General features: G+C 39.1%; 1 protein-coding gene across 3 annotated transcripts in view; it reads right to left on the bottom strand.

The window, feature by feature from the left end:
- Positions 1–15116, bottom strand: part of LOC121904260 (dmX-like protein 1) — a 63285-nt gene that overhangs the window by 21751 nt on the left and 26418 nt on the right. For all 3 annotated transcript variants that reach the window (XM_042421912.1, XM_042421914.1, XM_042421913.1), the window contains exons 20-31: positions 14824–15082; positions 13730–13863; positions 13184–13370; positions 12936–13046; positions 9765–9934; positions 8726–8823; positions 8430–8595; positions 7135–7263; positions 6786–6924; positions 3030–3823; positions 2573–2671; positions 1909–2076 (exon numbers count right to left, since the gene is read on the bottom strand). In XM_042421912.1, the coding sequence (XP_042277846.1) occupies positions 1909–2076; positions 2573–2671; positions 3030–3823; positions 6786–6924; positions 7135–7263; positions 8430–8595; positions 8726–8823; positions 9765–9934; positions 12936–13046; positions 13184–13370; positions 13730–13863; positions 14824–15082 (2454 nt within the window). The remainder of the gene's footprint in view (positions 1–1908; positions 2077–2572; positions 2672–3029; positions 3824–6785; positions 6925–7134; positions 7264–8429; positions 8596–8725; positions 8824–9764; positions 9935–12935; positions 13047–13183; positions 13371–13729; positions 13864–14823; positions 15083–15116) is intronic.

Raw genomic sequence — 15116 nt, 5'->3', positions numbered from 1 at the left:
TACAGTATGTACACTGAAAGAAAAAATGTACATATTGTTTGGACAATGTTGATAATGCATAAGTGATTACTTTTCACCAAATTCTCACACCTATACACTGGGACATATATATATATATATAACTTAATGTTACACCACAGTAAACCTCAAAAATAAGACACATTCAACATTCTCTTTTTTTTTTTTTTGTTTTGTTTTTTTTGTTTGCAGGTAACAGAGACAGCTCTCAAAGGGAGCTGGAACTGAGAGTTGCTGCTTTGAACTGTGAAACAAAAAGACTTTTCCTGAGCCATACTAAGACAGGATGAGCCAACTGTGAGAGTGTCATACATGATCCCATACTTAGAGAATATATGCGGTGTTTTTCAGTGTGTGTGTGTGTGTGTGTGAATGACATTTAAAGAGCGAAAAAGAAGCCAATGAAGGGGTGACTGGTTTTGTGTGTTTTCTAGATCCCCTAACATAATTCTCTGTGTGTTAGAAGACCACAGGCTTATTATGTTCCTCACGCTTGAAGAATCACATTCAGTTGTCACTAACCTCCTTAACAGAAGCTCTGACTGAAGCAAAGTCAAACGAAAAAACACAAAAAAATTCCTCAACAACAATGGAGAAATTTGACAAACATGGGACCAGTGCTGGGACAAAAGGAATTACTTTTATTTCAACATCAAAGTAGGAAAGTAGAAAGGACTCCGTATGCCTATCGACCGTACTAACATTCAAGAGCATTGTTCCTATGTCGGCTCATTGAGTTGTTTACCTCCTAAAATTTGACTCAACCTTCTAATAGTCAGCCTAAGGCAGGACCTCCCTCAGGAGCTCTGTGAAGCCGCACAACCTGTCATCACATTGCTGGAGGTGTGCAGACTGTCACCAGTGCGCGGTATGTAGGTCTGAATGTGTGTGTCTTGGGAATCTGGTCGCGTTAAGACAAGCTTTTCTATGGCTTTATGTTCATCTTTCATTCGTATTTTGCCCCTCATCTGCTCACTGTTCTTCCCTTCAAAGAGAATATTTAACAGTAAAATAATTCCTCAGCTTTGCTTGCTGATGTGAATGTTTTCACATGCAGCTAGTGTTATTATTATCACTTATCTGTCTTTTGTGTTGACAAAAATATATTCTGTTCACATTATTGTAATAAATTGTTAATTCATATCTAATTCATTTAACAGTATTTTATACATATACAGCATTTAGCTCGTTTTGTCATTTTATGTTCACAACCTCTGACAGACAAAGTTTGGCCGGAACATAAAATCTTTATTACCACTTGTTAGTGATGAAAAAGTCTTGGTTGCAAATATGAAGCAATGTTCTCAGTAGTATCTTTATGATAAAACCATGAACTACAACTGCACCAATGATTTTTTTATTTCTCAGTTATTATTTGTTTTAATTCAGTAATTGAAAAACACAAATAACTGAAAAACTACAACATACTTTGACAAGTAGTGTAACCAAAAATCTAAGCATAATTTACTTTATAATAATAAGAGACGTCAAGACGTTACAGAAATCAAGCAGCAAAGCACCTGAGAATATGTGACTAGTAAATGTTTTTAATGGACTGATAAATGACTAGTAATGAGTCACTATTTTTTATCTCATTGATTTTTGGATTTCAATCTGGATGAATAAATAGACACAAAAAATCAAAGCAGATTGCACAGCCAGCAAAAAAAAAAAATCACAAATTCTAATAAATTTTCCAATCAAAAACTGTCAATCATTCACTAATCGATTATTTGACTAATTGTTTTATCACTTCTTCCATTACTCTATGAATCAGTTAGCATAGTTACTCAGGGGCAGCTATACAGCGACGCTAACTCGGCTGCCGCTGCGAAATTGACATGCTGTGTCCATCAGCGACCTTAATTATGCATCTGATGTCATAATTACCTGGTGAGACTCCTGAAGCAGTAATATGAGCTCCATGCGTACAGAGGCCAGTCCTCCACCGTGTGACCCGTGCAAGCTACAGTAGCTCAGAAACATCCTCAGTAAGGGCTGGTTACTCTGCAGCCAGTGTCTCCTGCTTCTCTGGCTGTCACCACGTGGGCTCCCAGGCTAGAAAACCAATTTCACTTTATTAGTTTTATAGACGCATCAATCAACATTCCTATAAATATGCCAACTTTATACAGCTGGCTAGTGTTCAAACAAAAGCGATGGTATGCTAAAAACAACTAGGTTTTAAAACAATGTACAAATAATCTATTCCGTCAACAGATGAATGTACATCTGTAGGTTTTTGAAAAGCTTTTATCGGTAAATACACAGTAAATGTTCTGTGCAAGGTTGTGTGTGTATAATAAACTATGTTGCTGAAATTGAATCATAACACAGAAAAGAACAAATATTCCCAGCTGCATGTTTTGTACCCCGACAACAAAAAACAGAGGTCTGACTGTCAGAGATCCAAGGAAGAATGGTGCAACAATCTCTTCAAACCATGTTACAACATACCGTGCTTGTCTTCATTTTTTTATTACAGTAAGTGTTGCATCGATTTCTCCTCATGAATATCTGACATATCTAGCAGCAGCCAGCAATCTACACCCACCTGTTCCTCCTCCACCAACCCAGAGACAGGGGCATCACCCTGGACAGACAGCTCTGGCAAGCAAGGCTTGTAGCTGCAGCAGTGCTGGAGAGCCACCACCTGTGGGAATCACAATTTTCTTTTGAAATCAATTTATCTGGAAGAATAATCATACATGGGTGGGAGTGAGAGCGTTACAACAGTTTTCACAGGATAAGGGAGACAATTTCATAAAACACGTCCACTTATTTCCACTTATTATGATGTTTAAATGCAATCCAGCATGCACACGGAGAGAAAATCTTGAAACAGTGAACATGATGACAGTGGAGATGTGTGGAGTTATGCGAGTAATAAACATTTTATTGAGTATCCACCACACAGATGGATATTATAATAACATTTTAACTAAATAAACAATATGGATTTGACCTTTAAGTCTGTACAAGTGTTAAAATGTGTGTGTGCGTGCAATCACCTCTCTTTCTAACCACTGGTAGAGCTGGTAACGAAGCTTTCCTCCATCCAGTTCATACCCGGTCGAAAGCGTCCTCAGCTCATTGGTCATGATCTTCAAACAGGCGGTAAACTTCAGCTGGGCCACCAAGATGTCATCCGCGGGTGCTATGAAGTCACTGCTGTCCTCGCTGTCCTCTCCTGTCACCATCTCCATGAGTGGCGACATGGCATCCTGCGTGTCCTGGAACACACTGCTGCTGTCTGCAGTCCTGCCGCTCTTACCATTTTTAGTTTCCTCTTCATCCTCATCGTCTTCGTCGTCTTTGTCACTGTCCCACTTCAGCTCCAGGGGCTCATCTGGGAGTGTCACTGACGGCTGGCTCCAGTCAAAACTCAACACTGAATCTGACTGGCTGTTGGATAAGCTGTCCCCGCCTGACTCGTAGCCGTTCAGAGCTGGCTGAGACCAATCCGGGTCTGATGTTTGCCCGTTCTTACTCCCAACGCTGTGTTCGGTGGCGATACCGGTGTCCTCCTGGTTGTGGAGTTTGGAATGCTTGCGGACTTTGGGCATCTTGGAGAGGACCTCGAGCGCTAGCATTGGGCAGCCGGCTTGCAGGTGTGCATATGCAGCTGTGAAAAACAGTCTTCTCTCCTCCAGGCTAATGGAGTCAGCCCTGCGACCCTCGGCGGTCAGGCCAACTTTAGCCTTGTCTGAGGAGCCAAAATGGCGACGAAGGAGGAGCGGGTGGGTACGGAGGTAGGTGTAGAAGTTGAAAACCTCAGGATTACATGTGGACACAGAAGAGGAACCTGTAATAGAAACAAAAAGACAAAACATTTTATCTGCTGCCGGTGGCAAAAATCAGCAACCTTTACTGTTTTGACCACAGTATTACCTGTGAGGAAAAGCTGTGTTATTGGATCAGATAGAGATGAAATGTTAATCAGTAGTAGAGAAAAGACCAAAAATTTGCACCTATGTGAGAACTCACACACTAACATACACAACATAACTACATTCTGTGGTCACTTAAAGGTAAGTAATGGGCGGCCTTGGGAGCTCTGTTTAAAAAAAACATTTGTTTAAAAAAAAATTGAGAGGAGCTAGTGGACAAAAAGGTGACACTGAAAGTTTACTCTCTTTCATCCTGAGGCAAAAGCAATGTGAGACAACTCAATGTAAACTCAGCTAGGACAGCACAGAATCTATAAGATGGAAAAAAAAACAACTTTCAACTGCTTTGAGAACATCATTTATGAAACACATGTAGCAGAGGGGGGTTAATCTGGGACTGGTTTGGCTCTGAAGTAAGGTTCATATTAAGTTCAGTTCTTCATTTATTCTTACGGCAAGCCGTGTATATTTTCTTCATTTAAACAGTCTTCTGTGTCTGGTAGGGTGCAATTACTTGTGCAATTTCACATATTTAAATGGAGGACCAAAATAGTTACACGGCTGTGACATTTTAGAGAAAGCAGAGGAGCTGACCTCGCAGTGTCAAATTACAATCTGCAAAGACCTCAGGCTACCCCTGTTTTTATCTGCAATGCTGCATTTGACACACCAGCATCCACAGCAGAAAAATGTTCACCTTCAGTATTTACTGGGGTATCTAGACATCTAGACAGATAAGACTTCTGACAGTGTACACTAACCAGCCTTGGATAAAAGCCCTTATTAATTTTTAACATATGTTAGGGGAGAGAAAACATTAAAATGCAATTTAGTGTAAAAATTAACTTATGCCTGCTTTCCACTGAGGTAATGGAGCACAAGGCAGAATATTACACTCAGATTTTGACTTAATGTATTCATTTTATTTACATGCCAGCAGCACTGTATTATTAATTATATATAATTAATATTGTTTATTAGGGACCGAGCACAAAAGGCAGAGGACTGCTGTAAAACAGCCTAAGGGCGAGGACCCTATTGTTAGGGCCTGAGCCCCAAAGGGGCGAAGACCCTTTTGTATCTGTTCTGTTCCTTTCTTTCTTTCTTTCTTTCTTTCTTTCTTTCTTTATTATCTCGCCACTTCAGACCTAAATTTGACCCCCTACACATGCTCAAAAACACACCAAATTTGGCACGCACATCAGGTCTGGTGAAAAATTTGATAAAATGTAAATGTAATGTACCCCCAATGAACGCTATCTACTCCTAGGGCGTTAATGGTATTGGCTTCAGAGTTTAATACATGACTTATTACACTGTGCTGAACGAAAGTTGTTAAAAACTCGAACGGTTTAGATATTGTAACCCTGAAAGTTGTGGTGCCACATCACACCTTACAATGTGAACCAATGGGGAGGGAATCTCTAAGCTTGGACTTTGTGTCAAACAAATGGTTCTGATGTCTAAACTATAAGTCTGACCACTTTGAAACCTGTATCAATGGATTCGTGACGAAATTTCCTACAAAAAATGTGATTTTTGATGTAGGATTGGGCCATAGTCATGGGATTTATGAGGATATTTCACAAGAAGAGTGACATTCTCCTCTCCAACTGAGAGGGAGAGAGAGAGAAAAGGAGGGGGAGGATGGGTGTGGGCGTCGAATGGAGGTCATTGAGTGAGAGTGACAGTTTAGTGATAAGGTGCTGCAGAAAAATAAAATCAAAACTAAAATTTGTAGCTCTATACTGCAGTTTTTCGTTTATTAGGGCCCAAGCACCTAGCGGTTCGCTCACACTCTCCATTCAAATATATGAGTATTTTTCTGTGTCCAGCTGCAGTTACTTATTGTCTCTACACACCTGACAGTACACATTTCAATCAAACTTTGACCAGGTCATGTGGGTTAAAAGTCTTTACTTTTCTAAAAATAGACTTGATGAAAATAAGGAAAATAATTTGTTTTACACACGAACTCATCAAGAGTTTTCAATTTACTAATTGAAATTTAAGTGAATGAGCCCCAAACTTGCATGATTTTGATGACACAGGTGTGAGCAAGACAGACATGTCTCACCCTGCAGAAAATTCTCATCCTGTCAATCAAACTTTCAAAATTAAAGCACACCACACTTGTAAGAAATATCCCTCATTTTTAAAAAGCAAAATGATCTGATCCCGACGGGCCAGAGTGCGAGGTCCCGACCAACGCTGCTTGCGGCTTTGATTTATTATAATATTTGAACATTGTTTAGACCTAATGTTTTTACTTGATAAAAAGCTGTATATGTATAATATTAAGGTTAACATACAAAACTAACTAGGTCAAAGTTACTTTTATCTAGTTAGTGTAGATACATCAACTGATACTTATATATACACTATATTCTCTAAATATATTTAAACAATTGGTACTGAAAGAACAAAACAAAATGTAGCTACAAAATATATATTGAAAATAATAATATATATTTATGAAAAGTATTGATACAAATCACACACATGAAATCATCAAAAGATGTTGTCAATTATCAATACATGTGGTGCATCAACTTAGTCTGAATAATGTCATTTTCTTGCCTTCTACCATACATTAGTCCATCTTCACAAGTTCTCTCATTGTAACAAAACTGTGCAAATTACAACAAAACAACACATAGTTATGATGAGACTAACTTTTTATTTGTGATGATTTCGTCAGAAAATGTATTTCTTGTCTAATAAAAGAAACTAGGAGATGTGGGATGTGCTTTCTTGTACTGAAATTGCAACTCCAGTGTTACAACGCTGCAGGACTATACCGGCTTAATTTGAACTCTGCATGATAGAAAATAAATTCATAAAGCCAAACAAATGAGAAAAACACTGTAAACCTACCAGTATCAGATCTACTTTCAGTAGACACAGAGTTGGCGCTGTTAGCAGGCTGCTCGAGCAGAGTGTCCAAGGCTCTGCTGTAGTCCTCCAGGACCCAGTGAGCCATGCTCCGCAGGAACGGATCATGGTGGGCTGGAATCTGAAATACCAAACCAAAAATTACAAATGACTCATTGTGGGAAATTGTAGAAAGAACAACCACTAGACAGATTTTTCTTTGTGTCTCTGCAGTGTATGAATCGTCAAAAAAGCTGAAGATTCAAACATCAGCTTTTTTTAAAATAATGTATTTTCTACAGTAAAAAAAAAAAAATGCTTGTGGGGTCTGTGATATATACACATTGTGCACCTGTTTGTCTTGTCCCAGCACATGTCTCTGGAGGATCTTTTTGTAGGTGGATGCTGTCTCAAACTCGGACTCATACAATCTGGAGATCACCAGGGCGAGCTGTAGGTCCTGCATCTTCTCCAAACACACCTGAAAGAGGAAATAAAGTGAGATCTCACAGTTTTTATCAGTTAAAAAATAGCTACCGGCATAGAACTGAACGGGATGAAACGAGATAAGACACAATTAGAGAAATACTGTTTATTCCTGGTACATGTTAATGCGGCAGGTAATAATGATCTTGTCCAGCTGTAGAAAATAAAAGGAAGGAACCAAAACACAAAAACAGAAGTTTGTGCTCACTGAAAGAGTTGAGCTGAGGTGTAGGTGTGCTTGTCCCCAACTACTAAGGTGTGAGGTGCATTTCAATGAGACTACCTCCAAGCCAGAGAGACTAAACAAAGTCAATGATATGATGCTCTTTGCCTGGGTGACGCTCATTTCCATAAAATGCTTAGAGAAGCTGCAGTTACTCACGCAGACGAAATATTGTGACTCATTGCTTCAGGGACTTTCTAAACAGAAATAACCTTGATGAATAAAAGGTTAAACAAAAAGGATGACCAGAATCAGTCCTCTTGATATGAAGGTAAAAAGATGGGGAGCTATATATTTCTTGTGAGGTTTAACCGAACCCAGAAATACTAAATAAACCACTCTATACTGCACAGTTATTATAAAACATGCTGAAGTTTATGCAGAAACAAACAAAAAATATGCAAATATATTTTTATGAAATGAAGGTAGTAGGAGGAATGTCCCCATTTATGAAGCTTCAGTAACGTGTGGTGCTGCTAGTTTATGAATGACATTACTTGTTACTGAAAATTCCCACAAAAAGGAGGAAAGACAGCAACACCCAAGAGTCAACTGCCAACATCAATAATTCTTCAGTGAATTGTGCTAAAAGCTCTTGACAAAGACACCACTGTGGGAATGTATTGAGCTCTTTTAATAATAAAAAGGATGCCGCACACATGAGATATTGGAGGTACGGTCTGTTTTTGTGAATGTGCTTTCTCAGCGTACTTAGTAGTTTTATCAAACATTGCCCTTGACTATGAATTGTTGGAAAAAAGGGCAGAATTACAATGCCACAGACGTCCTGTAAATAAAAATGAGCAGCACTTGATTTAACTCATACTGAAAGCAAGCTTTCCCATTTAGGTTCAGCAGGTTGACGAGAAGCAATTGCAGTTGAAGGAACAAGTGCTTCCCTGCAAAGTTATTTTGTGTCATGTCTATTTTCCACTTGCCTCCACAGCATCCTTAAGGGAGCCGGCTAGAAGGAAGAAGGCTGCAGAGTGCTGGAACCGCTGCTTTCCCAACAGAGAAAAGGCATTTTTCAATGCTGCTTTCCTCCACCGGTCTTCGCTGAAGTTGTTGCGGAAAAAGTCTGTCATTTTGGCATTCTTCTGAGATCTGGAGAGAATAAAACGATAACACTTTCTTCAGTAATCCGAAGAAGGGAAAAAATTGTAAAAGACAATGATTGTATGTGCATGTTTGTGCATATGTATTTTACATGCAAAACCATGTCAGTTTTTCCTACCTGTACAGTCCCCAGACCACTGCCTTCTTCTTCAATGCAAGATAAAATATCGCTGCATCCAGAGGATCATTGTTTCTCTGAAAGGAAGACTTGGCAACCTGACAAAAGAATTGGGGAAAAAAAAAAAAAAAAAAATCAGTTCACACCTTCTCATCCTATACAGTTTTATCCACAGAACAAATTGAATCTTTATGGGTCACTTCAGGGAGTAGTTCATACTCAGTTATAGTACTGTGTTTTATAGCAGCCTCTGCAAAAGTACACATATTTGACGGCACTTCATTTCTAGTTTTATGTGATTATACCATCTTTAAAATTATTCAATAGAACAAGGTCTGTTTGTAGAGAAATAAACAAACAAATAAATAATAAAATGAAAATTGGTGCAGACTACATATTGCTTCGTGTCCCTGGTTTGTTTCTTAGTATTTTTATGGGCATTTTATGCCTTTCGTAGAGAGACAACAGTAGAGAGATGAAAAGAAATGAGGGGAAAAAGAAACAGTGAATTATATGCAACAACGATGCTGCTGGATTTGAACCAGGGCTGTTGAGATTTAGTGTAAGTCCCTTAAACTACTGGGTGTCCAGGGCGCCCTGCATCCCTTGGATGTTAAAAACGTCTACTGTCAACTGTGTCCAACCCATCTTTACTGCAGATACCATGATTAAACCTATGAGCCAAAAGCTATGATGTATGGTGCAAAGAATTTAGTTTCGAGTATGTAGAAGATTGCTTCATAAAAATGACCAGGCAGTTGAGTACCTCACAAATACATTTGATTAGATTAAACAAGGGTAAGGTGGAACAATATCTAACATGAATGCACAAATATTTAACAAAACTGCACAGAGGTATTGGACTTACTACTTTACACATACCTCCTCTTTCACAGACTTGTTACTGAGACACAATCTGAACATTTGTCGGGCAAACTAGACAACTTATTATAACTAAACTGTCCATGGTGTCACTGATTAAGATTTAAACACAGAAACCTAAACTGATGATATTTAACTACCTCATTAGCTGCCTCACCTTCTCAATACACCTGCGTAGCTTGTTGGTGCTGCGCAGCCACCAGCCCACCCCCATGGAGCGCAGCTCAGGCCAGGTGGGCTCTCCCTTCTGTAGGGCAGGCAGCATGTTGAGCAGCTCCTCTTCAGCTTCTGAGTGGAAAGCCCAGGCGTAATGACATGTTGACAGGCCTGTAGGGGAAGGAAAGGAACACATGACATTTATTTTAACATGTACATACATTTAATATACATTTAACAAGAGAAGTTAACCATGACTTGAGTGAGTAAATGCAGGAGTAAAGGTTACATATATTCCCAGCATTGGCTTGCCTATTTCAGTACAGTATGGTGCAGCACAGCGTTGTACTGCTGACCACTGAGGAGTTCAATGGGAGCTGACATGGATTAAGTGCCCTGTTCAAGGGTAACTTTACTGTGGTAGTTAAGGGTGATGAATAGAATGTCTTGTTCACATCTTTCACTGAGACTTTTAGAGTCAAGAATTTACAATTGAGACCATCAGTAATGTTCTTTATAGAGCTACTGTCCAAATACCAAGGTGGGTACAGGAGCTTTATCTGAAGAACACATTAAAGCCGTGTTTCAACCACAGGATCTTTCCCCAGATACTAAGAACCTTTTGAGGAACTCAGTTCGTCTATTAGCATTTCCACCAGAAGGACCAGGATCTAAATTAAGTTCCAAGGAGATTGTTTTACTCCCCAAAAAGTCCCTGCTCGGTGGGTAGTACTTTCCAAAAGTACAGGAGCTTTGGGGGTGGGTTGAATGAAGAGAGGGAGCAGCAGTAGAGAGAACATAGCCCATGAATGAGAGAAATAAAATGTTATTTTCTGATTGTTTCATGGCAGTTATGCTCTAAAGCACAAATACATAACCATCAAACACTCAACAGATGTTATATTGTGGAGACAGACAGACTCTTGTTTCAGTTTCCTCCTCTGCATGTCTCCTTTTCATTCATTCATTACATCCAACTCATGCAGCAGTAAAAACAAAGAACAGATCTGTGTTGTTGTTTCTTCATGTGTTAACACTGCGTCTCTAAATGCTGCCATCATTTTTAAATTCCTCATGGGTCTGATTTGCACGATATACCTGGTTCCTCAGATGCGATAGAAATGCAAACAGGACTTTAAAGTTCTGAGTTTCGTCACTGGGATCAGTTCCTCTGGGTCCAAAGTACCTCGAACTTTTGGTGGAATCGTGGCTTAAGTGCCTTTTGGCCCAAGAACTATGTGTGTTCATTTTTAATTTAAACTTTCTGTTAATGTTAGATTAGAAAAGAGTCTCTTCATCAACCTGACATGACCCTGTATGTGGGAGGCTGTAGTCTTTGCAAGCCTGCTTGTGTCAACTTTGAAATGATCAAATGAAGAAGCACCTCAACCCCATCAAATTAATGTTGGTGCTGGTTGCCTTGAAGGAGAAGGACCACACTCACAGACTCATTTCGTCAACTTCTTCTTTATGCCTTCATCAGGGGCCAAACAGGAATATTGGGTTGAAAACCACTTTTTATACATTCTCAATCATCACACAAAGCATCCTATAGAGAAATTACATCATTCAGTAAACAAGCCATCATTTGTGTCACCTGTATTGTTACCTGTGTTTGTTTTACACATTATGGCACCATCTTGTGGTTAAATCAGAACAAACTAGAAAATGCATTTCCTGGAGAAAATGTGTGTGATTGCTGAATGCTGAAAGATTTTGCCCTGCATTGCTGAAACTACTGAAAGCTTAAATGCATCGCCCTGCTGAAATGAAGGTGAAATGTAAGAGTTGGAAGCTCATGTCCATTACCTAAAGAAGCTGGAAATGCTGAAATCTTAACTGAATTAGCTGAAAAGCTGAAATGAATTGTGTTGCTTTGCTGAAAATCCTGCGAGCCAATTTGTAATAGTGGCAGAGTTGGAAGCTGAAAATGCTGAAATCTTACTGAATTACCCGAAAAAGCTGGAAAGCATCGCATTGCTGGAAAAAAAAAACTGGATGCTGAAACATAATCGCCTACTGGCAGAACTGGAAGCTGAAGTGCAGTCCAAAAAAGAAAATCACATTGGAACCTAAAGAGCTGAGAACTTAATTGAGGAGGGGGAGGAGGAGGAGGAGAGAGAGGAGGAGGATGAGGAGGAGGATGAGGAGGAGGAAGATGAGGAGGAGGAAGTGAGAGGAGGAGGAGGAAGAAGAAGAGTAAGAGGAGGATTAGGGGGAGGAGGAAGAGGAGAAGAAGGAGGAAGACGGAGAGTAAGAGTAAGAGGAGCAGGAGTCACACTGCTTAAAGAGTGGTATTGTATGAAAGAGCATAAATTTGTCTACATTTTTAATGTATAAATTGTGTATGGAGGTGAAATTTGTGAGACTTATAAGGGTTAGGGTGAGCAAGTAGAAGAACAGTTGAAGATTATAATGAACATAATGCTGAAATTTCTGTGCAATACACATAAACTCAAAAAACTGTGAGACAAAAGCATAAAACTGTACAAGATATCAAAGAGCTGAATAGAAGTATAATAGCTGAAAGTCTTGAAATGAAGTCTGCACCTGGAAGTATGCTGAAGTAGTTGAACCTTAAAGTGTGTTTGAAGGTGTCTCTCATTCATTTTAATGTAAAAAATTGCTGAAAAAAGCTGATTATTTTAAATAGTATAAAAGGTAATAAAAAAAAGGCTAAATACAAGCAATAACGTCCTTGAAGAGCTGAACATTTTTGATATTTGAAGGGTTTTTACAGCTGAAAGGAATCGGAATAATAATAGTGAGAAGAACAATCAATTAATCAATCCAGCCAAAAGAATAGACAAAAATCTAACTCTAGTATAATTTCCAACAAACTGTATCAAAGATAAATAATAATAGTTAAACTTAGCTTGCAAGGAAAGTGTGTAATGTGTAAAGCAAACACAGGTAACAATACAGGTAACACAGATGATGGCTTGATTACTGAATGATGTAATTATTATATAGGATGCCTTGTGTGATATATATATAAAAAATAAAAAGTGGTTTTCAACCCAGTATTCCTGTTTGGCCCCTGATGAAGGTGTAAGCTGAAACATCAGGCTTTGATTCAGCACAATGCTGTTTGAACAAAGAAGATGCTGAAATAAGCAAGTCTGTGTTCGGACCTCCTCCTTCAACCGTGACAACCGCTGGTCCACTGTACCTTGCCGCAGCAGCTGTGCTCGGTGTGCCGGGGGAAGGGAGGTAGACAGGAAGGTATGTAGCCTCACAGCCAGCAAGAACTTCAGACCACACTCATCCAGTGTCTCTCCACCTGGTTAGTGAATGACAGATAACACTTATTACATATGCATAAGTACATAACCATTGTACATAACATTATTACAGGATATTGTGGAATGGTGCACTTATTTACTGCATTTCTATCTATTTGGATATCCCCTGTAGTACCTTTGCTCTTGCCCTGGCTGTCCTTGAGGTCTGTGCTGGTGGTAGCGATGGTGTCAGCCAGCGCCATGAGAGACATCTGCTCCATACGAGTTAAGCCTGGCAAACTGGAGTGGAGGAGATGGCTGGACAGAACCTGGGCATGTTCTGGACCAAAGTAGGTTGGACTGTACTGGGACAGGTCAATTACCTACAGACAGAAAACAAGACAGAGGACAGTCTGTACAATGAATTATACTGTGTTTCCAATTTAAAAGGCAACAAATAGTAGAGTGAGGCAGGAAATAATACACATGCTTTTCCAAATACTTTAACCTTTTGACAAAATCCAGACAATCTGCCAGCAAGAGGCAAGATTTTCAACGAATTAGGCAGAAGCACTGTCACAGACTGTGACTGGTTTGTCTGTTGAGACAACTTTATATATAAAATGAATCTTGACATGCACACTTATGCAAGTCTGAACTACAAAAAGAGCCTAAAATGTTGCTGTCAGCTCTTATTTTTATACATTCTCTTTCAACTTAGCGCAAGTCAACAGAAACTAACCTTGTTCCCAGTTTCTTCTTGATCATTGTCCAGAGGGTCCAAGTCCACCATGCTGGGTGTATGAAACAGCTCATCATAAGCATCTGTGTGACTGGAACCATGCCCACTATCTCCGCTCACACTGCCCACTTTATCTATACGAAAACACAAGACAGAACCGATATCACACAAGGCACGCATTTCATGAGAGACATCCCCTCCTGCTGGGGAGACAGTAGATTAAATTAAAATACCAAAGATAAGGAAATCATTTCTGCTTTCATACTTCTCACTTTGTATCCCCAGAGACACAATGAGACAAAAAAAAACTAGAACACAAATGTGTGATGGATAAAAGTGGTCCTTTCTTTTATACTGTTAATACAGTCTTTCTCTTTGTACCAGCTGAAGAGCAGTGGAGGAGATTTATGAGGTTTGTCTAACTTAATATTCTCTGACAAAGTTACAGCAATCGATTCAATTCTCTCTACAGTATCTACCACATTTAGTAAGTTGCTCTAGTTTAGCCTTGTTATCCACAAGCACAGTTGTTTAAGATATATTATTATAGTCAAACATCTAAAGGGTCCCTACCATCTCAGTTTAAAGTCTTTTTAAAATTGGTTTTAAATTGTATTAATTGCTTTTTAAAATAATACGTGTTTTGGCTCCTGCTTTAAGTTCAGAGCTGTTATCACCTGCAGAGGCACAGTCTTAGATGAGCAGATGGAAACCTTTCTCAAGGCTAGATAAATTAAAATAATAATAATAATAATAATAATAATAATAATAATAATAATAATAATAATAATAATAATAATCATAATCATAATCATAATCATAATCATAATAATAATAATGATGACTTTGCAGCCATGGCACCTTGTGTAATATATTTTTTTTCTGGTGTAATACATTCTTATAGCCCTGTGTCTGAAGTAAATTCACTTTAACTGACTTGCATTCACTTTTCCACTTTTTAATTTCAAATTATCATCAGTGAACATCATTTTTGCTTCCCTTTTTTTGTCATTTTCCCAGCACATTTCTTAATATATGTTATTCTAAGCACTTCGCTTTACTCAGCCTATGTCAAACGCTATTGAAATACACACCAGGCTTTGGTGATGTGTCCTCATCAGCTGCCAGAAGGGCGTACAGAGGCAGAGGAGGGATGGAGCTAATCTCTGTGTAGTCTGTGGTGGAGTTCTCTGCTTTGCTGAACATCTTCCGATCCCTGGCCGTGCTGCCTCCAGCGCTGATGGTTCGAGAACGTACACGTTTCTCTGGGTTGGTGGTGTTGTCTTTAAGAGCCACAATTTCTCCAGCAATGCATTTCACCAGGTGAGAGAGGATGGCTTTGGCACGGTGAACCTTAAGGGAGATTAATTGTGTAACACAGATATAT

The sequence above is a fragment of the Thunnus maccoyii genome, chromosome 9, assembly GCF_910596095.1.
Source record: "Thunnus maccoyii chromosome 9, fThuMac1.1, whole genome shotgun sequence".
Lineage (NCBI taxonomy): Eukaryota > Metazoa > Chordata > Actinopteri > Scombriformes > Scombridae > Thunnus > Thunnus maccoyii.
This window is presented reverse-complemented; position numbering and strand designations above follow the sequence as displayed.